The 22,291-nt window shown below is 35.3% G+C and overlaps 2 protein-coding genes across 3 annotated transcripts in view; one reads left to right on the top strand and one right to left on the bottom strand.

Moving 5' to 3' along the window:
* Positions 1-12,818, bottom strand: part of LOC110466949 (putative RNA exonuclease NEF-sp) — a 19,653-nt gene extending 6,835 nt beyond the window's left edge. For both annotated transcript variants that reach the window (XM_021523772.1, XM_021523773.1), the window contains exons 1-9: positions 12,516-12,818; positions 10,508-10,732; positions 9,477-9,640; positions 8,413-8,539; positions 7,776-8,139; positions 7,284-7,363; positions 5,645-5,763; positions 4,333-4,471; positions 2,496-2,596 (exon numbers count right to left, since the gene is read on the bottom strand). In XM_021523772.1, the coding sequence (XP_021379447.1) occupies positions 2,496-2,596; positions 4,333-4,471; positions 5,645-5,763; positions 7,284-7,363; positions 7,776-8,139; positions 8,413-8,539; positions 9,477-9,640; positions 10,508-10,732; positions 12,516-12,629 (1,433 nt within the window). In that variant the 5' untranslated portion in view covers positions 12,630-12,818. The remainder of the gene's footprint in view (positions 1-2,495; positions 2,597-4,332; positions 4,472-5,644; positions 5,764-7,283; positions 7,364-7,775; positions 8,140-8,412; positions 8,540-9,476; positions 9,641-10,507; positions 10,733-12,515) is intronic.
* A 103-nt stretch (positions 12,819-12,921) lies between these two features.
* On the top strand, positions 12,922-22,091 carry LOC110466927 (ERI1 exoribonuclease 2-like). Its single transcript, XM_021523733.1, has 8 exons — positions 12,922-12,965; positions 15,392-15,459; positions 16,627-16,707; positions 17,052-17,179; positions 17,398-17,551; positions 17,768-17,950; positions 18,764-18,852; positions 19,301-22,091. The coding sequence occupies exons 1-8, from the start codon at positions 12,922-12,924 to the stop codon at positions 20,468-20,470; spliced, it is 1,917 nt and encodes a 638-aa protein (XP_021379408.1). The 3' UTR covers positions 20,471-22,091.
* Positions 22,092-22,291: the final 200 nt, after the last annotated feature.

The raw sequence follows: 22,291 nt of genomic DNA, 5'->3' as shown, positions 1-22,291 counted from the left end.
AGTAAGTCTGTACTCAGTATTCTGTAAAGTAAGTCAGTACTCAGTATTCTGTATAGTAAGTATGTGCTCAGTATTCTGTATAGTAAGTCAGTACTTAGAATTCTGTAAAGTAAGTCAGTACTCAGTATTCTGTATAGTAAGTCAGTACTCAGTATTCTGTATAGTAAGTCAGTAGTAAGTATTCTGTATAGTAAGTCAGTACTCAGTATTCTGTATAGTAAGTCAGTACTCGGTATTCTGTATAGTAAGTCAGTACTCAGTATTCTGTATAGTAAGTCAGTACTCAGTATTCTGTATAGTAAGTCAGTACTCAGTATTCTGTATAGTAAGTCAGTACTCAGTATTCTGTATAGTAAGTCAGTACTCAGTATTCTGTATAGTAAGTCAGTACTCAGTATTCTGTATAGTAAGTCAGTACTCAGTATTCTGTATAGTAAGTCAGTACTCAGTATTCTGTATAGTAAGTCAGTACTCAGTATTCTGTATAGTAAGTCAGTACTCGGTATTCTGTATAGTAAGTCTGTACTCAGTATTCTGTATAGTAAGTCAGTACTCAGTATTCTGTATAGTAAGTCAGTACTCAGTATTCTGTATAGTAAGTCAGTACTCAGTATTCTGTATAGTAAGTCAGTACTCAGTATTCTGTATAGTAAGTCAGTACTCAGTATTCTGTATAGTAAGTCAGTACTCAGTATTCTGTATAGTAAGTCAGTACTCAGTATTCTGTATAGTAAGTCAGTACTCAGTATTCTGTATAGTAAGTCAGTACTCAGTTGTCTGTATAGTAAGTCAGTACTCGGTATGTATTCTGTATAGTAAGTCAGTACTCAGTATTCTGTATAGTAAGTCAGTACTCAGTATTCTGTATAGTAAATCAGTACTCAGTATTCTGTATAGTAAGTCAGTAATCAGTATTCTGTATAGTAAGTCAGTACTTAGTATTCTGTATAGTAAGTCAGTAGGCAGCTTGTTAAACCCAGTGTTTTTACTCAGAATTCACTATAGTAAGTCTGTACTCAGTATTATGTATAGTAAGTCAGTACTCAGAATTCACTATAGTAAGTCTGTACTCAGTATTCTGTATAGTAAGTCAGTACTCAGTTGTCTGTATAGTAAGTCAGTACTCAGTATTCTGTATAGTAAGTCAGTACTCAGTATTCTGTATAGTAAGTCAGTACTCAGAATTCACTATAGTAAGTCAGTACTCAGTATTCTATATAGTTAGTCAGTCCTCAGTATTCTGTATAGTAAGTCAGTACTCAGTATTCTGTATAGTAAGTCAGTAGTCATTATTCTGTATAGTAAGTCTGTACTCAGTATTCTATATAGTAAGTCAGTACTCCGTATTCTGTATAGTAAGTCAGTAGTCATTATTCTGTATAGTAAGTCTGTACTCAGTATTCTATATAGTAAGTCAGTCCTCAGTATTCTGTATAGTAAGTCAGTACTCAGAATTCACTATAGTAAATCAGTACTCAGTATTCTGTATAGTAAGTCAGTACTCAGTATTCTGTATAGTAAGTCAGTACTCAGTTGTCTGTATAGTAAGTCAGTACTCAGTAAGTATTCTGTATAGTAAGTCAGTACTCAGTATTCTGTAAAGTAAGTCTGTACTCAGTATTCTGTATAGTAAGTCAGTACTCAGTTGTCTGTATAGTAAGTCAGTACTCAGTATGTATTCTGTATAGTAAGTCAGTACTCAGTATTCTGTAAAGTAAGTCTGTACTCAGTATTCTGTATAGTAAGTCAGTACCTAGTTGTCTGTATAGTAAGTCAGTACTCAGTATGTATTCTGTATAGTAAGTCAGTACTCAGTATTCTGTAAAGTAAGTCAGTACTCAGTATTTTGTATAGTAAGTCAGTACTCAGTATTCTGTATAGTAAGCCAGTAGTCATTATTCTGTATAGTAAGTCAGTAGTCAGTATTCTGTATAGTAAGTCAGTAGTCATTATTCTGTATAGTAAGTCAGTACTCAGAATTCACTATAGTAAGTCAGTACTCAGTATTTTGTATAGTAAGTCAGTACTCAGTATTCTGTAAAGTAAGTCTGTTCTCAGTATTCTGTATCATCAGTGGTCAGTGTTGTCATATCACCAGTGGTTAGTATGTCATATAACCAGTGGTCAGTGTGTCATATCAGCAGTGGAAAGTACTAGTGTTGTCATACCACCAGTGGTCAGTATGTCATATCACCAGTGGTCAGTGTTGTCATATAACCAGTGGTCAGTTTTGTCATATCACCAGTGGTCAGTGTTGTCATACCACCAGTGGTCAGTATTGTCATACCACCAGTGGTCAGTGTTGTCATATCACCAGCGGTCAGTGTTGTCATACCACCAGTGGTCAGTATTGTCATACCACCAGTGGTCAGTGTTGTCATACCACCAGTGGTCAGTATTGTCATACCACCAGTGGTCAGTGTTGTCATACCACCAGTGGTCAGTATTGTCATACCACCAGTGGTCAGTGTTGTCATACCACCAGTACTAGTTACCTAAGAAATACAGCAGTAAGTCGCTTCAATCCTGTCTTCCTCTTTCTGTCCCCATTAAGGTTGTACATTACGCTGGTGTCCATCACATAGGGGTGAAACATCTGTCAACAAAACCAGGCATGATTGAAGGAGCACAAATAGGTAATCATGTCTGAGCTACAAATTCTCTATGGTAATCTACAAACATAAGATAAATTACAAGAGGCCAAGAGAGCCTGTCTTACTCGCCTTGGTATTTAAGCAATCATGGGAAATTGTTCTCAAAGTAATTGTGCAAATATTTTCACATATTGAGTCTCCTTGGCTTAAGAATGTTCAAGACTAAATGATTGAAATCATTTAATCTGTACTTAAAGGAGGAATTTACAAAATGTTCTCTGATTACCTCTGCTGAGCACTGCCCTGCTGCACTTCGGAGAGCCAGACCCTCTTTTTATACTAGCACAATATCATTACCCTGGGCCTCCAGTTTATTTAATTTTATTTTCATAATTGACACCTGACCCTTGTGACATTGAAAGAAGGTCAAGGTAATTTCTTTGATGAAACTTTGTATTATTCTATCCCAGCATGTTGGGACTCTTTGTTATTAAGAAGGTTTTAGAAAGATTTTTACACATTTGACCCCTGTGACCTTAAATTAGGTCAAGGTCATTTACTGGAGGAACTTCTACTCTATCCAAGCATGCAACTAGTCAAATAGCATCACCCTGGAACTCTTGGTTATGAGGAAGAAATTGTTTGAACGGATTTTAAGCATTTTATCCCTGTAACCTTGGAAGTAGGTAAAGGTTCTTTCTTTAGGGAAAAGTGTATAGCACTCCATGCCAGGTACATACTGGCCAACTTTCATCACCCTTGACCACCTTGTTATTCAGAAGGAGTTGTTTAAAGATTTTTGATTTATTAAAATTTTACCTTTCACCTTAAAAGTAGGCTAAGGTCAGTTAATGAAGGAAATCCATAGGACTTAATCCCAGGAACCTACTGGCCAATATCATTACTCTAGGCCTCTTGGTTATTCTTTAGAAGTTGTTTAAAGGTATTTAACACATTTGATCCTTGTGTTCTTGAAAGTAGGTCAAGGTAATTAATTTGGGGAAACTTTATAGCAGTCCATGCCAGGTACATACACTCTGGGCCTCCTGGGTACTTGGAAGAAGTTATTTAAAGATTTTTACAAATTTGACATGTAACCTTGAAAGAAGACCAAGGTCATATATTTGAGGAAAGTTTATATCACTCCATCCTAGGTACTATTGGCCAAATATCATGACCCTAGGTCTTCAAGTTCTTAAATAGAAGATGCTCTAAGAAGACGACAGAAGACACACCATACCGTAAGCCCCATTCCAGGTGAGCTAAAAATACAGGATTTTTGTGAACAAAATGTTAACCAATATGAGTACTTGCTTTGAACTTACTTGACATTTCACCTAGAGGTGAAGGTCACAGTGACTTAAATACAGTGGACAGCATACAATCTGTGTGATGCAGGCATCATTCGTGTTTGTTTAAAATATATTTATATATATACTTTGAAAAACTTTAAAGACAAATGACCCAATACCCTTAATGTTTGACCTCTGCATCAACTATTATATTGATTTAGACATATTGAAATCTTTTTAAAAAGTTGAACTTGTCACAAATGGACAGGTGAAAAGAGCAAGCATCTTTTATGTTCCTAGCTATACAATTATGTGACAGGTGGGCATCAAAAAACAAAAGTGATGAAAGTTGAATAAGTCTGTCAATGAAGATATCCAGGGATATCAGGAACATGTCCATACGCATACAAACTGTTCAAATTAAAATATCCTCCTTGGCTACTAACCTGTAGAGCATTCAGGTCACCACACAGTGACTGTCCACACAGAATGGCATCAGCAGGAAGAATCTTCCTTAAGTGCTTATGGACATCACTCAAACGTGTCTTAACTGGATCAAGGATCTGCTTGGTGATGCCACTATATCTGTAAAAGACAAGAAAACCGTAACTGTTAGTCAATGTGAATTTGTGAGTCAAACTTTCCTCTAATTTGGGACTAACTGAATGGTTATTTCAAACTAACGCAGCTTAGCAATTTGATTTGCAAAAGTGACAATGAACCACATTTACCAATACAACAATATTTACAGACATTCTAGGATATATCAGATTCTAAACAAACTTTTGTTCACAGTCACTTTCTTCATTTTTAAACAAGAAATGATTGTACTTGAAGACAAGATTTTCAGTTCCTAGTGTGAGCCTTATAGCAGGACACTTTACAGCAATACATGTCTGTTTGAGATTCTGCAAGTTATCTTCCCTGAAGTGATATGCTAACAAGAGGTGCAGCTGGCCTGTATCACTAACCTGTTATTCATCTTACATCTATGACCTTCAAAGGGGAACCAGGTCAAACTAATTTAAATAGGCTAAGTATGGCTACTAATTATTTGTTGGGAGATTTTATTTCCTGGTACTCTACATTTTAACAATATTCTTTGGAAGACTTAAACTTACAGCAATAATCTGACTGACCATCTGTGAATCAGATTCCGCACTTTATATCAACAAGGCAAATATAATAATCCTTGGGCTCTTGGTTATTCAGAATAAGCGGTTTCAAGGTTTGAACACACTTGACCCATGTGACCTTGAAAATGTGTCAAGTCATCCACTAGAACAAACTTGATAAACATCTAATCAAGCATGCTGTAGGCAAAATATCATCACCCTAGCCTTCTTGATAATTCAGAAGAAGTTGTCAAAATTATTTTACACATTTGACCCTTGTGACCTTGAACATGGGTCAAAGTCATTTTATTAGCAAACTTTGTCCGGCTCCAACCCAGGAAGCTACCAGCTTAATATCTTATTTCAAGGCCTTTTTTTCATTATCAGACGTATTTTGAATTTTTTGACATCTTTGACCCATTTGACCATTTTTAACATTTCAAAGTTATTCATTTTTGCAAACATCCCAGGAAGATTCCAGCCAATGTCTGTATCAGACCAATGCTCTGTATTATATCCATGTTCTATACCAACCCATTTTCAGTGTAAAGCCTGTGCTCTGTATTTAGCCATTGGTATATATATTAAACCCATTTACATGTACCTCTATCCAGTAGATATTACATGTAAGTTGAGAGCTTACCTTGTGAGGTAGTCACGAATTTTGTAATTTGGTTTCACAAATGTGTCATAGATACACTCCAGGTTCTCATTGACCACTGAGACCCGGGTCAACTCACTCTTCATTCTAACTGTCAAACACTTGAAAAAAAATATAACTACAAGAATTAGCATACAACACAAGAAGTTACCTTGATCAATCAACAGTCATTTTTTCTATACAAGTTTATGTAGTCTGCACAAACTGACTACAATCACTCACTGATTTTCATCAGCTATATATCTACTGTTGTCACCAAAAATGATTGTGGTAATTTTACCAATGTCAAAGGAAATGTTTAAGCCTTTATGTCAATAAATTCATATCTTAATCAATTTGAATTGACTACATGTCATGTCCTAACCCAACATATCAAGGATATCTGACTGAAGTGCTGTTGATTGCCCACATCAACAGCATCTTGCCTTCGTCACTATACATCAGCCATATACCTTAAAATCCCATGTAATTTGCGCACTTTTTTTTCAGAAATTTAATACCCAAAGTGGGGGGTGCGTAAAATACACAGGTATAGAAAAATTCAAGTTTTTTTCAGGAAAAGATCGACGATTCTGAGAGATCGCCATCTTGGATTATGTCCCTTGGTACACGGAACTCTAAGACAAATGACGATCAACAAATTTATTTATGTCAAACATTAATAAAAGATACATAATGTGGTGATATGTGAGTTTATGTGAAAAGTATTAATAAATAGGTAACCGTAGTATTGCTTCCGGCAACAAAACTTGTTAACAATACAAATACGTAACTTTGCTTTTTCCTCGCGAAGTTTTTTCTCTCATGAATTTAACCTTTTAAAGTTTTGTAAATTTCGGATTAATTTTGACATCAATGCACCACAATATATATGCATATTGATTTACTTTATTTGTATCTTCTTAACAAATCACATCATATGACTATGTTTATGCAAGATGAATGATGTAATAAAGTGAAATTATTATATTGGCAAAAATAGATTTTCAAGACTTTGCCAATATTCTTGACATTCAGCCGTTGACAGAGGTGGTGTAAGTGAGAGTAAGGAAGGACAACTCTGGGAAGAGATTGCAGCTGGCCATCAACAAGCAATCAGCCACTGACCATTATGTGCGAGTCTTTGATTACAGTCAGTTTTACCGGATTATGTTAATGTTTCTCTAGTTATATTAACCACATCATATGTCATAGTCAGTTACGATACGAACACAACACAGACAAACTTAGTCAAATAAAACTAATGTAATCACGTTCACATATACAACATGAGACAAAAATCATTACAATATATCACTCTGGGTTAATTTATGAACCAATGAAAACTGATGCAACCTGATTTAAAGTAAGATATATGTACAGATAAACTTTGTATGTCAATAAAGAAACTTAATACTATGAAACCCACTTTCTTTGAGCTGTTTTAAGTAAATAATTCCTTCTGAGGGCTAAATAAAATGCCTCCTGCAAATCTGGGAAATTGATAATTATATTTTTTGTCTGAAAACTAGTGGTTTATTATGTAGGCCCTATAATCTTTCTATGGTATATCTGAGCAAATTAAATGCCATCTGATATTATTATGTTGCTCCAGTCCAAGACTGATTACATGTATGCATACCATTTCACAATCCACGGCAAAAATGGGACTACGGTTCGTCACTGTTTCATATTCTTCTTTGGTGTAGACAAAATCAGTGTCTGAAAACAAACCAACAACCTAGTAGTAGTCAACTCTTATACAAATGATATTTATGAGTAATAGTTACCCAGATATGGACAAAAATGTTCTTAACATATAGATATATACATTTATATTACACCATATCTTCTTAACCATGTCACTGAAGCATAAAATGTATGTCAAATTAAGTATTTGCAATATAAATTTCGAAAAAAAAATCCTGACTGCACCATTGCTGCAAGATAAATCTATAAAGCATATTTAGTTATCAAGATAAGGACAAAACATTTCTCCATACTACTGTAGAACCGCTGTCAGACAGACTTTGTTAAGCAGCTTCTAGAGAATATTTCATTAGTATTCTATTTTGTAAAATCCAAATCAACTTATTATCAAGAGAAATGACATAGAAAATAGAGAAGTACTTACTTGTGTTTAGGATAGGCATGGGGAAGCTTTCTAGTACCATTTGTGATGTACTCAATAGAAGGTGTGTCCTAGGAAAGCGATCTGAGGCTGGCAATTGCTCAGATGTCACTTCAATGTTCTTTATTTCTGAATCTTCTGCAGTTTCTTGTTTAGGCTCGTTTTTTATCACACTGACTTGACCTGTTTGTGGTACTTTTTCACCAATGATTGGAGCCATTGGTTCCACATTAATCATTGTGTAATGTTCCTGTTTTTCATGATTAGTTTTCCTAATCTGTATCTTTTCCCTCAGTGATAATGGAACATAGAGCAGTTCGTCTGCTACAGAAGAGCCATACTCCACAGGAGGTACCATGTCAACAGACTGAAATAATAGGATAGTGTGATTGAAAATACCTTCATATTTTCAATAATCAAGTACATTCCATATGAACAGGATCTAATATATGTGTTATATTTCTTAGTAAGGAATGTGTTTAAAGCAACATTTCCACATGAAATATTTTCAGTTCCCTGTCAACTTATAATATAACATGTTGGGGATCCACCCCTCAATTTGTGGAATATTGAATCCCCATCACAAGTCTTTGGTGAAATTGTGTTCAAAACTTCAGCAACATCTACGTACTCTACTCACCATTTCAAAGAACTTCCGTAGATTTGAAAAACTTTCTGGATGTGTTTGATAATCATCACTTCCAACTCCATCCAACACAATGACCACAACACTAGAGACTCTGCCTGGCCTCAGCAACTTACACCACCTGGGGACGCCAAAAAAGGTCACAAACATTTCAGCTTTTTTAGAAATTATTTGTACTCAAATGAAGTTCCGATGTACATAAAACACAATCTTTGTTGATATCAATTCTACAAACCATTATTATTTATCATATGTCAGTAAATGAAATAACACCATCCTATGATCCAACTAGTTAAGTATAATAATTCAGTAATAAGACTTTCACATGACCGGAGTCATTCAGTGATCATGATAACACTATCACATAACAAGAGTCACATGACCAGTAACAGAATAATAACACTATCACATGACCAGAGTCATTCAATGATAACACTATCACATAATCACATGACCAGAGTCATTGAATAATAGCACTATCATATAATCACATGACCAGAGTCATTCAGTGATAACACTATCACATAATCACATGACCAGAGTCATTGAATAATAACACTATCATATGATCACATGACCAGGGTCATTCAGTGATAACACTATCACATAATCACATGACCAGAGTCATTGAATAATAACACTATCATATGATCACATGACCATGCAGAGTCATTCAATAATAACATTATCACATGACCAGTGTCATTCAGTGTATCTGACTGTGATTGTAATAACATCATCACATGATATGTATTAAATTTGACAACACACCATCTGAACAAGTTTTCGACTAAATATATAGTTCATAGTTCCAGGAAAGGTCACTTTAAACAATACTGCTAAAATACCTCTTTTTGGCCCTATCCCTCAGCTCATTGGGGGCTGGCCCCTTCATTGTGCAAATTTGATTTCCCACTGCCTAAAGATGTTTCCAGTCAAATCAAAGGAGAAATTCCATTTAGTGGTTCAGAAATCAATAAAGTCCTGAGAAATAAGGTTAAGAAGTAGGTATATAGATGTAACATGGGTTTAATTAGGATGTAATTTTATAGAATTACCTTGGTCTATATGAAGAAAGATTACCCTGTATGGCGTACAGCAACAAGTGTTGTACATCCAACATAAACAGTGGTGGTAATGTAGAAATCAGGCTTTCCTTGCACAACATAGCACCATACTCTAATGCAAGAGCATCCAATGTGAGGAACACTTTTGGTTTATCCTGAAGAAAGATATAACAAACAAAACTTAAGTATTGTGGAGGAACAGACAAGCTGTTATTATTGACTTTGTGGTGTAATTAAGGATTGAAATGTAACCTCTTCATATTTTATGACAGTTATATCGACACACAAATGCATACAACCTGTTTATGGTGTATGGTAGCAATTAAATCACTTCTTGAAAAATATGTACCATCATACATTAAGAATATATATATTTCGATTCCATTTTTTATACCAAAAAACAACTAATGGACTTAATCAGAGATCAATTTCAATTTTGAAATCACATATACCTAAAAATATGTGATACCCAAAAAGCATGAGATATTTAATTTGATGTAGAAAAATGTAGTGTCATATTTGGCAAAGGAAGGAGGAATCACTACATCAAGCTACATGACAAATAAATCATGACTTTAGGCCTTATGGTTCTGCAGAAAAAGCTGTTTTATGGACACTTGATGACAGATTGGCAGGAAAACAGACACCACACAATCTCTTTTTGTCTGGTAAGCTAATTCAAAATCTGTATTGTTTCATACTGGATTTCTTGTTTCTAATTTTAAAATTTGATCATGCAGGATTTTTATCTAACAAACAAAAAACTTAACAGAGTGACTTAACTTTAGCATTGGTTCCTGATTACCTTGCTAACATAAAGACCAAAATAGTGTTTCATTGAAAAATATTTAAATGCCTTAGATAGTATTTTACATGCAATCATAATGTAGTAAGATTGGGTATACGTAGGTGAATACATATTCAAAGGTTTTATCGTTTCATATATATAGGCATTATTTTTATATAGAATTAATTATACAGTACTTGTGTCACTAACATAAGTAATATTCCAGTTAAATTACCAGGCTAGCTCTCTGTTTTTCCCGTAGAGTTTTACGAAGTTCCAGTAAGGCATCTCCTGATAGTTTGGGCTTGGTAACCTCTTCAGAATTATCTTCAGATATTTTGGTTGACTTCTCCTGTGTAACAAATGATGCAATATCCCCAAAGGCTTCTGGAATCTTCTGTTTCTTAGCTTGTGTATGAACTTCATCATCATCATCAGAATCTTTCATACTGGCTTTAACCTTTTAATGAAAATATACAGGTAAATACGCAAATTACACGGGAGTGACAAATCAACAAACCATACTGATCTGGACAAAAACAGAATATATTATTCTAATCTAAAAGATTTCCAATCTGCCTCTATTTGTTGATTAGTCATTCCCATGTAATTTGCAAAACCTACAAATCAAAGACATTGCTCAAGTAGAAAATTTTAAATGATTGAAAACTGAGGACTCTACTGACAGATGGTAGCAGTTGTTGGTGATAAAAAGGGTGATTTTGGATCAATAAATATCCCATTTATGGATATATGTTATAATGTAAGATATGTGTTGTGTCATTGTTTATTTTTGTTGTCAGCACCGATACCAAACGGTGTTGGAGAATTCCATTATTTCATATAGTACTGTGCTCTGGCCCCACACCAGACATTTATCTGTCAAAATGTCTAAGTCTAGCGTCAGGGCCAGAAGAAATTTCGGCTAGGAATCCCTATAAAAGTAATTTTGCTTGAGATACAAGATATACAAAAAAGAGTGCTTTCGTATAAATGTGTTTTATGGATTTCATAACTGCAAATTCTGGATGACTGATTATGATTGACTTTTTAATGCCAGATACACCAGATCATTATACTATACAGATATATATATATATATGAACTGGCCAAAAATAAGTTTACTTTGTTACTTTACCATCTAGATATTGTGAGGAAAACCTACCAAGCTAGCTTTTTTTCTATTTGTTAATCTCACTGTTTCTTTGTATTCTCAATGTCATTTACACGCTTGAGTAAAGCTGACCTTGAGCTAGCCCCGTTCAAAACATATAGGTAATATGGACAATCTCTGGGTGATTGACAGGTCTGGTGGGGCATAGGGTTATATAAGGCGACCAAAATGGGGTATGTCTGAATAAGACTGTTACCCATTACGTTCGCTCAATCCAAAGTACCATACACAACAAGGGGCGAGCTACCATGTTGCTTCTGGTCTGCTACATTGATAAATCAAAACAGCACTGTGAGAACTCATTAGGTTGCTATGGGGAGTTTTAGGGATCCCAGAGTGGTCAAGATAACTCAAGGTTAGCGAGGAGAGTTTGACAGATTTGTACAGTATAAGTTCAAGCAGTGAGGCTGAGCTATCATCGTAGTGAGATATCAGCAGTACTGGGCATAGTGATATATCGCCGTACTGAGCTATTCTGTACAGGTAGTGTGGTAAAAGGCCTGTGTGTGTGTTGCTGTGGCCGGGGAACCGAGCGATTGGCCATGCATGTTTATATACACATTCTGAGCTATCAGTAGTAGGAGCGTGCATGATCAGTTAGATTTATATCAGGTGTTGTATTGTTCTATACAAAGTTATTTTTCATATACTGTTACCTTCGATACTGCTTTTATATATTCCCTGTATTTTCTAGTACAAGATGACAAAAGACTTGCATGATCACATGCAGTGATTGCTCGAAAAGGGCAATGTTATAAGCCAGATTAACCTGTCTTTATATATTTGCTTCTTTACTAAAAAATAGACACACCCCAGTTGAGGTAGTACTCGCTGGAATCTCCAGTGTGACTGGTAAGAACCATCACAGGAGCCTGAAGTTCTGTAAAAAAAAAATGATAACAACAGTAATACAAAATAAATACCTATAATATGCTTAGAAAATATATCATAGGTATTTTTTGTATTACTGTTATTATTATTTTTTGACAGAACTTCAGGCTCCTGTGGAACCAAAGGGGAAAGTCACAATATTTCAAATGATAGCTATAAAACAGCAATAACATCGTACCGCTTCCACATCTTTAGCTAGCTGGAGGAAAGCCACAGCTTTTCTCTTCTTCGATTCGATGCGCTTGACCTTCTTCGAAGATTGAGAATCCAACGACTTCTCTTCTGTTGTCATATTGTAATAAAATGCGAAAACCCCAGTAGTTCTAAATATCAATTGCCATACATCTGTCAATATCGTGCATGTTTCCTGTATTGTTGTCGTTTCATCTTCATTATAAAATCTGAAAGTGTCATAGGTTTCTTGGAGTTAGACAGATCCCTCATCTCATCATTGTATCAACTTTTCGGTTTCACGTGTTAATATTTTAAATCCCTCTCATCCAAAAGCTTTAAAAACGCTCACTACAAAAACCAATTTTGCAAACACTCAGGTGATTCAGATCGCAACAATCTTGATCTATTTAATGCTTTGTAGGATCTTTGTGCGGCATTTTAAGGAATTGGCGAGGTAACTATTTCTATCAGCAAAGATTTGCCCGAAGCATTTGCCCAGTTTGCAAAGTTGTCTTCGCTGACTCCTAGCATTCAGCGAATTTTTGCTCCTTGTACTTGTAGGATTAAGGCAGGACCGTTTCGTTTATAGCGTTCCGATACTGTACTGTCAGTATACTGTACTAGAGGTGTCGGTCCGCACGCTCGGCAATAATTACCAAGTTTAAGTTTATCCGTACCAAGAATCCATTTTTTTCTGTACCAAGGATTGAAGTTGTTCCATACCAAAATATTATATCCGTACCATACATATATATATACCGAATATCGGTCAAAATCGGCAAAATATGAAAATTATCGGTATATGTGGTTAAGGGGAAGAAACTCGTACTAGTAAACATGATAAACAATCAATAATGAGACTGTCTGCCAATATTTGTCTTTGTGACTAAAAATTAAGCAACTATTGACATGTTACATGGTTGGTCTGTGATTTTTGCAGTAACACTCTCTGCCAATATTTGTGTCGGTGTAAAAACATCTTTAACGTACAAGATTGGTTCTGTGATTTTGAGGTAACTTGGCACAAAGTTTTGCGTAGTGCCAGGTGAGCTTATAAGAGGCCAAGAGCAATATAATATTTGGCAAGTAGGTACAGAGTCCTATAAATTTCCCCTTAATAAATGACCTTGATCTACTTTCAAGATCACAGGTGTCAAATATATACTTCTGAAGAATAACCAGGAGGCCCAGAATAATGATACTTGGCCAGTTGGTACCATGGACAGAGTGCTATAAAGTTTCCACAAATAAATTACCTTGACCTACTTTCACTGTTATCTGGTCAAACATGTAAATATCTTATTCTATAAACAACCACTTCTTCTGCAATACAAGGAGACACTGGATGATGATATTTGACCAGTAGCATGCTGAGATAGAATAGTATATAGTTTCATTTAGTCTGGAACATTCTTAAGCCAAGGTGACTCAATATATGGAAATATTTGAGAATATTTTCCCATCATGATTGCTCAAATATCCAGGTGAGCGATACAGCCCTCTGGGCCTCTTGTTAATTAAATTAACCTGTCTTTTTATTTGCTTTTTCATATGTAACAAATTTAATCAATATCGTTCATAACAGTGCAAAAATCTAGATTCTTTTTATTAGTTAGTCATGACTTTCTTTAAAAGATCATTCAAAGCTCTACTTTGTTCGGGATCATGTTAACGTCACAATATTAGATAATGATTATCTTAACTTATAATATTATACAGTTACAGGTTACTTTTTCGAATTGATTTATACTTGGTACACATGATACATACATTGTAGGGATGTGAATAACTCAATAAGGTCAATATTTTGGAGTTGCCTCCACAATTAAATGGATTTATTCCCCTTAGATTTAAACTTTGCACCTCTCCTCCATATATAATGCACCAATTTGAAACACGAGTGACACAAAACACTTGAATCAAAGTGGATGTGAGTAAAGTATATGAATTGAAGATACCTCCCCTATTTATGCCCTTGTTTAAAAACATTTTTGAAAGAACTATTCCTACAGTTTTTAGCATAGTCGAAAGATATAAGCCTGTGATTCTGAAGACAGATTTAGCTGCAATACATAAAAAAAAAATTTTTAAATATTTTAAACTGACGTCAAAATCAGCTATGCTATTTAAAGCGTATGTACACATAATTGTTATACATGTATAAAATGATGATATGAAGCATTCAATTGATTCAGCAGATCTTTCTCAAATTTTATATGCCATTTCCCCTTGGTACAAGTTCTGCATTTTTTGTTTGAGACTGATTAGCAAAACAAAATGGTATCTGACAGCCAACTTGGCAGCTGAAGTGTTTAATCATTATATACAGAGTATTTCTGAAAAAGAACTTGAGAAAGATATTTCGCAAATTTCATATACAGGTTCCTATTGGTCCATAGTTAGGTATGTTTCCTTTTACTTTGAGACTAATTGGAAAAACCAAGATTGCCACCAGACAGCTAAATGTAATTTTGTTATTGCTATTTCTCAAGAAAATCTGGACAGGTCTTCCTCAACTTACAGTTGAATGTTTCTATTAGTCTATAATTGTGCATTTGTTATTTAGAAAAAGATTGGGGAAAAACCCAAGGTGGTCACCAGCTTGCAGTCATCTTAGATTTTGACATTTCAAGTTTCTCATCAGTACTATATTTCAAAAGAAGTAAACAACAACCTTACTTTGAAAAGACACTCTAAATCACATCATTATGATTCAAATAAAACTGACCGTCTTATATATCTGCTAACAGATCAGCAGCTGATCCAGAGTGATTGACCTACACCAGACCTATTAAATAGGCTTTTGAGTAGAGATATGACTAAGTAACGTTACTGTAAAATGTTTTACATATTGCATACATATTGTAAATTTTATTCTAGGGAACTTGGACTGTTGCGGAAACGGACACTCTCAGCGTCTAGTGGCAGTAAATGCTCACGGTCTCCAAGTAAGTATGACAGATGTAGTGAGTAAGATCAGAAGAGTAAGAAGAAGGCAATTAAAAAGAGATTGTAATTGTTAACAAAGGAGATGACCAGGACACGCATGGTGGTAGGAACTCAAAGGGAATGGAGTGTGTGGAAATGTCTGTGTGAAGGGTCGGAGGACAATGGTGTGTGGATGTAAGGTCAATTTAGTATAATGCAGTGATAAGTTAATCGTGGTCCTTAGACAGGGAAATGGTCATCAAAAGACTTCTAAAAGAGAGATGTAGCCCAACCTCCTAGGGATGGAATTAGCCAATAGAATTAGAAGATTTAGTTAAGTAGAAGTAGTGTTAGATTTTATTTTATTTGACACTACTGGGGGTATATGTATTTCACTTTTTCAGTGAATTATTCTTATTTTGTTTGTCAATCAATCTGCATAGATCTAAACACTATCAACACACACCTTCCTTTATTTTAGCAATATTTGCATTCATTTTTGGGGGTTTCTTTCCCAAGAGAAACCTGTGATTTTTAATTTAGTGAATCATTTTAACATTCAATTACAAAAGCTAAGAAGGAAACAGTTACTTAATTATAACGATCCCTGGCCAACTGCCCTGTGGTTTTTAGCTCACCTGCCCGCAGGGCAAGTGAGTTTATGTTGTCCGACGTCAACTTTTCCCTTTAAAAGCCTTTATCTCCTGAACGACTGTCCTCCATCTGTTTTAAACTTTTTACATTTTCAACTTGCGCTCAAATATTCTTTAACTTCACTAAACTAAACAGGAATGATCCTCACATTGCCCAGACCCTTTCTTGTTATTTTAGAGTCGATTTGTAGTCCAATATCAATTATAATTTAAGTCATTGATTTCAAGTGAGTATTAAGGCCCCTTGGGCCTGTTTTCACCCCTTGTCGATTGGAAAGTCTTGAAAAATTATCAGCAGTACAGTTTTTCATTACTGGTATAATCAGGTGTATACCATGCATGGCTATCACAAGTTCAGAGGGAACGGGCTGTAGACATGATCAATGTAGGAGTATCACATGGTAATTCAAATTGATACAAAGCTGAATATAATTGCAACATAAATGATAAAATGTCAATGGTGTTTCTCATTCTATTTTTCTACATGTACATTATTGTCATGAGCATTCTTGTTTACACTTTTTATTTCAATAGGTCAGCCTTTTGAATACCTTATAGTTTTGGACTTTGAATCCACTTGCTGGAAGGAGAAAAAATTCCAAACACAGGAAATAAGTAAGATGTTTTTTTAATCTGTGCAACATTTTGTAATTCAGAACATGATAATTGGACAATTATATAGCTTCCTGACATAGAATGCTACATGTACATAGGTTTTCTTAAAAAAAAAAAGACCTTAACCTTTATTGAAGCAACAAGAGGTGTGTAGTAATGATCTATGGCCAGTAGCTTGGTTGCTATGAGTGCAACAAGGTCTATAATTATAACAGAAATTAGTTTTTTAATATCTATAGCAGTCTACTTCTAAACAATGTCTTCATCACTGAAATCTCTGGTATTGTACTACATGAAGTTGTGTTGTCTGTTGAGTTTTACCCTTTTTTTTTTTCTTGTCCTAGTTGAGTTCCCAGCAGTGCTTCTAAATACAGCCACAGGCGATATTGAGAGCGAGTTCCAGTATTACGTCCAGCCACACGAACATCCTATACTCAGTGACTTCTGTCATGAACTGACTGGCATCACTCAGGTAAGTGAGTATTTCTTTTGGATATACATTTTCAGCTTCATAGATAATACATTTAGTGTATTTTGAGATAATTCAATATACATTTCAATTAGCCTACATTTAGCTGTCCAGACAGAAGTCAACAAGTAACGATCATACAGCATGTGTGCTAATGTAAACTACAAAATATTAAAAATTACAAGTTTTGCAAAATGTTTTGACCATTTCATCTTGTGCAGGAACTGGTCGATGAAGGTATTCCACTGAGGCTTTGCCTGAAAAAGTTCTCTAAGTGGTTAGATGGTCTGTGTAGAGACAAAGGGATAGCATTCTCACCCGTCCTCAGAGGCCGACAGTCCAGCTCTAAGGCTGCCACATTCGTCACCTGGTCAGGTAAAACCTGTTATGATCTTAACATGAATTATTAAATCCTAGATTCATATTTTCTTCATTGATAGAAAGGTTGTTAATTAGATGCTAATCAAAATAGTAAATTTCATAAATCATGAATCACAAATTCAAAGTAAATGGGGGGAATGGATTGTACAATATAATTTGGATGTCTTTCATTTGTTTAGAAATATAAAACCAGATTTTTTATTATATCAGACTGGGATCTTGGTGTTTGCCTTTTCAATGAGTGTAGAAGAAAGCAACTGTTGAAGCCACCACAACTGAACAGCTGGATTGATCTGAGGGCGACATACAGGAAGTTTTACAACCGACGTCCACAGGGATTAAATGGAGCTCTACAGGACCTCGGTATCACATTTGAGGGGCGTCAGCATTCAGGTGAATATTATTCTAGTTTGTTTGTGGTTTAATGTCTTCGCATCAGCTAATGCCATTCGTATATACGAAGATAGTGTCCGCAGATGATTGTGTCCGCAGAGGATCGGTCACCCAAGGGCTAGGTGTGGTCTCTGCTCAGCAGAACCCATAAACTCACTCACTTGGGAAAACGCTCAGTACCAAGACTAAAAGCAAGCTTTTGCAAAGAAAGGTATTAGGAAAAGAAATATCCCAAACGTTCAAGGCTAAGTTTGTTTTGAACACAAACAGGAATTGAAAACTTATTTTGAAAGTTTTTGAAAATTCTGTTTCCTTTGTCAAGCAAAGAGTGCAAATGACCGGTGTCTCAACTTGTAAACCACGGAAAACAACTCACTAAGCCACCGTGTGCCGAATCGGTGAAGTCAGCTGTCAAAAATCTTAGACACATTTTGCCCAATTACGCTAATACTGCAGGCAGTCAGGGGGACCGGTAACTTGTTTACCTGTTCCGCCCTTTAGTGGATGATAGGATCCATATACATGAATACAGAGTGATGACCTTATGACCTTTGCTCACTGTACATCGCTTTGTCTGGGAAAATCCAATGTCTGTCAAATATAATGTGTCGCCTTTAATATCCAAATTTTGAGTGAAAATACCTCTTTGAATGATGGAGTGCAATGTACTTCAATCAGGTCCCATGCCCCACTTTAATAGGAGTTATTGACCTTTTATACAGAAGTTTGTCTTCAGCGTAAGTTGAGGGGGTGCAGAGCTATGTATATCTTGCAATACATTGCCTTTTTTTAAATGTGTTGCTTTATTTCCAGGTCTGCATGATTCCCGTAACACTGCCCGGCTGGCCTGGAGGATGGCCAAAGACGGATGTGTGTTGACCACCACTAAAAGTCTCCTGTCGGTATGACTGATTACTTATAAACTGTCATATAGAAAAGTACTGTCTCTAGCCCCAATATTTAGGATATTGGTTTCAATTATTGACTTTTTACTAGTTTTATTATTGAACTTATGGTACCTTTAACATACTTCTTTCATTTCATCTTGTGTAGTTTTAGCAACTTTATAATTCCATATCAGCTGACTGGTTTTCTACCGTTGGTACTCTTTTCTGGATTTTACATTACATGTATTTGGAAATTATGTTGAATTGTTCCAGTGTTTTTATTTACGTATATTGATTGATGTGAATTGGATATTAAGATTGTTTTTATTTATAATTATGTATTTGTTTAAAAGTATTTATATTCAATGCATGTTTAACAATAATTTAAATGAATGTGATATGATATCAATGTTTTACAAATAAAGCCTGTTAACCTATAGATTTGTTTGTGGTTTGTTATCAGAGTTTGGAATCGGGTGTTAAGATGGGATTACCAAAAGCAATGCCTGTTGATAGTAGCACAGCTGTAACAAAACTTGTGTCTGGTGAACACCACATTGCTGTCCGGGAGACCCTCCCTGCTGTCCAAGCCTTACACAGTCCCAGTACAAGTCCGTGTAACAAGAGGAGGAAAACAGACACACGTTTATCACCATGTCTTGGTATCTCACATTCCTCACCCACTAGAAAAACCATTATGCCTACAGCTGTTTCTGGTCAAAGGACTGTCAGGAAAACCAGTGACAGTCGAGAAATTGTTACAATGGTCTCCAGTCCAAGGTCTGCTAAAAGTAAAATACCTGTTAGGTCCCCAAAGGCTGCAGTGAATAGGAAGCTTCCATCAACAACAAAAATATCCATAGTAGATCAGATTTATAGAGATCCCTCTCACGAGGAAATATCAACAGCGGATCTATTATCCACACCAAATGTTAAAAAACAGCTAAGTACAACTGGTCTTCGATCCAGAGACAATAGCATCACTTGTAATACTCAACATCTGAACCAGACATCCAACAGGAACAGAACAGTATTTCAAACTCCACAGAACTGTAAGACAACAATTCCAAACATTCAGTGTAATGTTTCTGCAAGTAGATCAGTAAAGTTGACTAAGAATCTGTCTATTTCCACCTCGTTCAAAACTCCTAGTCATGTTGGCCACCCTCAATCAAGAACTTCAAACTCTTCTTTGGTGTCACTAGAAAACACAGCAGGACAGAAAAGCTTGACCTCATTCTGTGGTTTTGTAACCCCAACCAATTCCTCCATCAAAACACCAAACAGCACTACCAGTAGTATGAAAGGAACACCGCCTTTATGTGGGTGTGGCAAGCGGTCGAAGAGGCGCATGGCTCAAACACCGGGGCCCAACATGGGCAGATTCTTCTTCACCTGTGGGGCTGGATCACGCCCAAGTAATCCACAAGATAAGAGGAAAGGTTGTGAATTTTTTAAATGGGAATCGACCGTCGGGACACATATAAATTCTAGCTACAGCAATTCTTACCAAAGCAGTACAAACAGATCTAATACTAGCTTACCATTCAAACAGGTTGGGATGACAAAGGGGTTTCCACAACGCAAAAGTCTGGGTGTGAGATCTGCTGGTCTCCGGCCTCCAATTAGGTGAGAATGTATGCAAACATGGCATATACATTACCAAAAATAGCACATATCAGTCTCAGGGAAATTTGGGACTTTTTGTATGGAAACATAAGAATTCATCAGATGTTTACTTGTAAAAATAAGATAATACTGTACTTATAATTTCTCCCCTTTATTTTCGATAAGATTACAAGTTTTCTTTACAGTTATTACATCAAACATTTATAGCTTGAATAAAAAATAAATTGAATATGTCTTAGTCATATAGTCAATGCATTCTGTAAAATCTGAAACCTTAAATGAAAACACACATTTTTAATCAAAATTAGTTGTATTTTGACAGCGTAATAAAATGTACAACTATTACAAATAACATAATCAAGGTTATTTGACAGTATCAATTTCTTTCCTTTGAGTAGACATGTGTTTACTTTTCAAGAGTTAATTTTAATCATGCATGAAATGAAACAGTATGCAAGGGTTTTTACGGTATATGCCTCGACGTTTTCCTTGGGGATTTTATAATAAATTGTAATATTTATGATTTTGTGAATAATTGGAATAAGCTTACTATGCTACATTATTTCCCATATTGCCTGTTTTACTGTTCATGTTAAACCTATTAGTGTCTGGGTTGTGTCCACGTGTGGTTTTAATCTATGATAAATGGTTTTAATCTATGATAAATGTTCTCCTTTTGTCTGGACACCATGGAATATGTTTGTAGATTATTTAATAATTGATAGCATTATCCGGTTCATCTATAATGACAAACATACAAAGTAAAGGTTGGTCAGTAGAATTTTAATAGAGACATGTGTTGGTATGGATACAGGAAGTTCTTTTGGCAGCAGTTGATTATTGGCCAATATATTCTCGAGTTGTAGCGATAAAATCACGATTTCTTGCCTCATGGACTTCTGACTTATCCACGTTTGACATACACATGAAAACAGTATATCCACTCAAAAATGTTTGTGAGGCTTGGTAAGGATTCCATATTGTTCTTCACGTTATTTCTGTTGTATAGGAATGAGAAGGATACTTAACAAATCTGCTGGGTTCTGTATGCTGGATGTATCTGTCAGTCTTAGTTGGCGAGATGACAATATGTGGTACATTTTGTAGTATTGTTTGGCTTTCTGCATTGACTTGCTGAATTTTTAGTGATTATTTTATGTCATAGAGAGATCAAATTTAAGCAGAACCATTTTACTGTTTTTTTCAGTTGAGTAATACTTGTTAAATTTGACAGTCTTCCTGTTTCATTTGTTATTAAATCAGAAAATCGTGATTCATTCACTTTTTAAAATATCGGGTAATCAATTCAGAAGTTCATACAATAATTGTCGAACTGTTTGCGATAGGTCTTACATGAAATGAACCCGTTGTAGTTGATGTTCGTGTTAGCGAATGTCATTAATTTTCAGGAATATATTTTCTTTGTTTAATCTGAACAATTTAATAATCCTGAAAATTGTAATTACACGTACACCAAAAGCGCATGCGATGGAGCAATTCTGATCCCCTCGTGACATTTCTCTAAACTGTTTTTATTTCGTGGCACTTGACATTGAACATCACTTTATGTTAACAGTTGAATTATACGTGAAATAAAGATAAAAATGTTAAATTTGAAAGACATTTTGTTTCTTCGTTTTTTAAATTAAATTTATCTTTTTCTTTGGAGGATAGTAGAATCGTCAAAATTTGAAATCAATCCACAATCACGCTAAAAGAGATATCTTCAATAAGATTCATCAGTTTGGAAATATGTGATATCAAAGTTTGACTTTCTACACTTTGACACTTTGACACGTACATTGTTTGTGTAGAATGTAGAACT

This window comes from Mizuhopecten yessoensis, unplaced genomic scaffold, assembly GCF_002113885.1.
Source record: "Mizuhopecten yessoensis strain PY_sf001 unplaced genomic scaffold, ASM211388v2 scaffold11149, whole genome shotgun sequence".
Lineage (NCBI taxonomy): Eukaryota > Metazoa > Mollusca > Bivalvia > Pectinida > Pectinidae > Mizuhopecten > Mizuhopecten yessoensis.
The sequence above is the reverse complement of the archived record's forward strand: the minus strand, read 5'-3'. Positions and strand labels throughout refer to the sequence as shown.

Bases quoted from the DNA above. Each gene is read 5' to 3' on its own strand.
- LOC110466927 (XM_021523733.1), top strand. From the start codon at position 12,922: ATGCTTTGTAGGATCTTTGTGCGGCATTTTAAGGAATTGGCGAG. The intron at 17,180-17,397 runs GTAAGTGAGTAT...CATCTTGTGCAG, and splicing joins AACTGACTGGCATCACTCAG to GAACTGGTCGATGAAGGTAT. The intron at 18,853-19,300 runs GTATGACTGATT...GTTTGTTATCAG, and splicing joins CCACTAAAAGTCTCCTGTCG to AGTTTGGAATCGGGTGTTAA.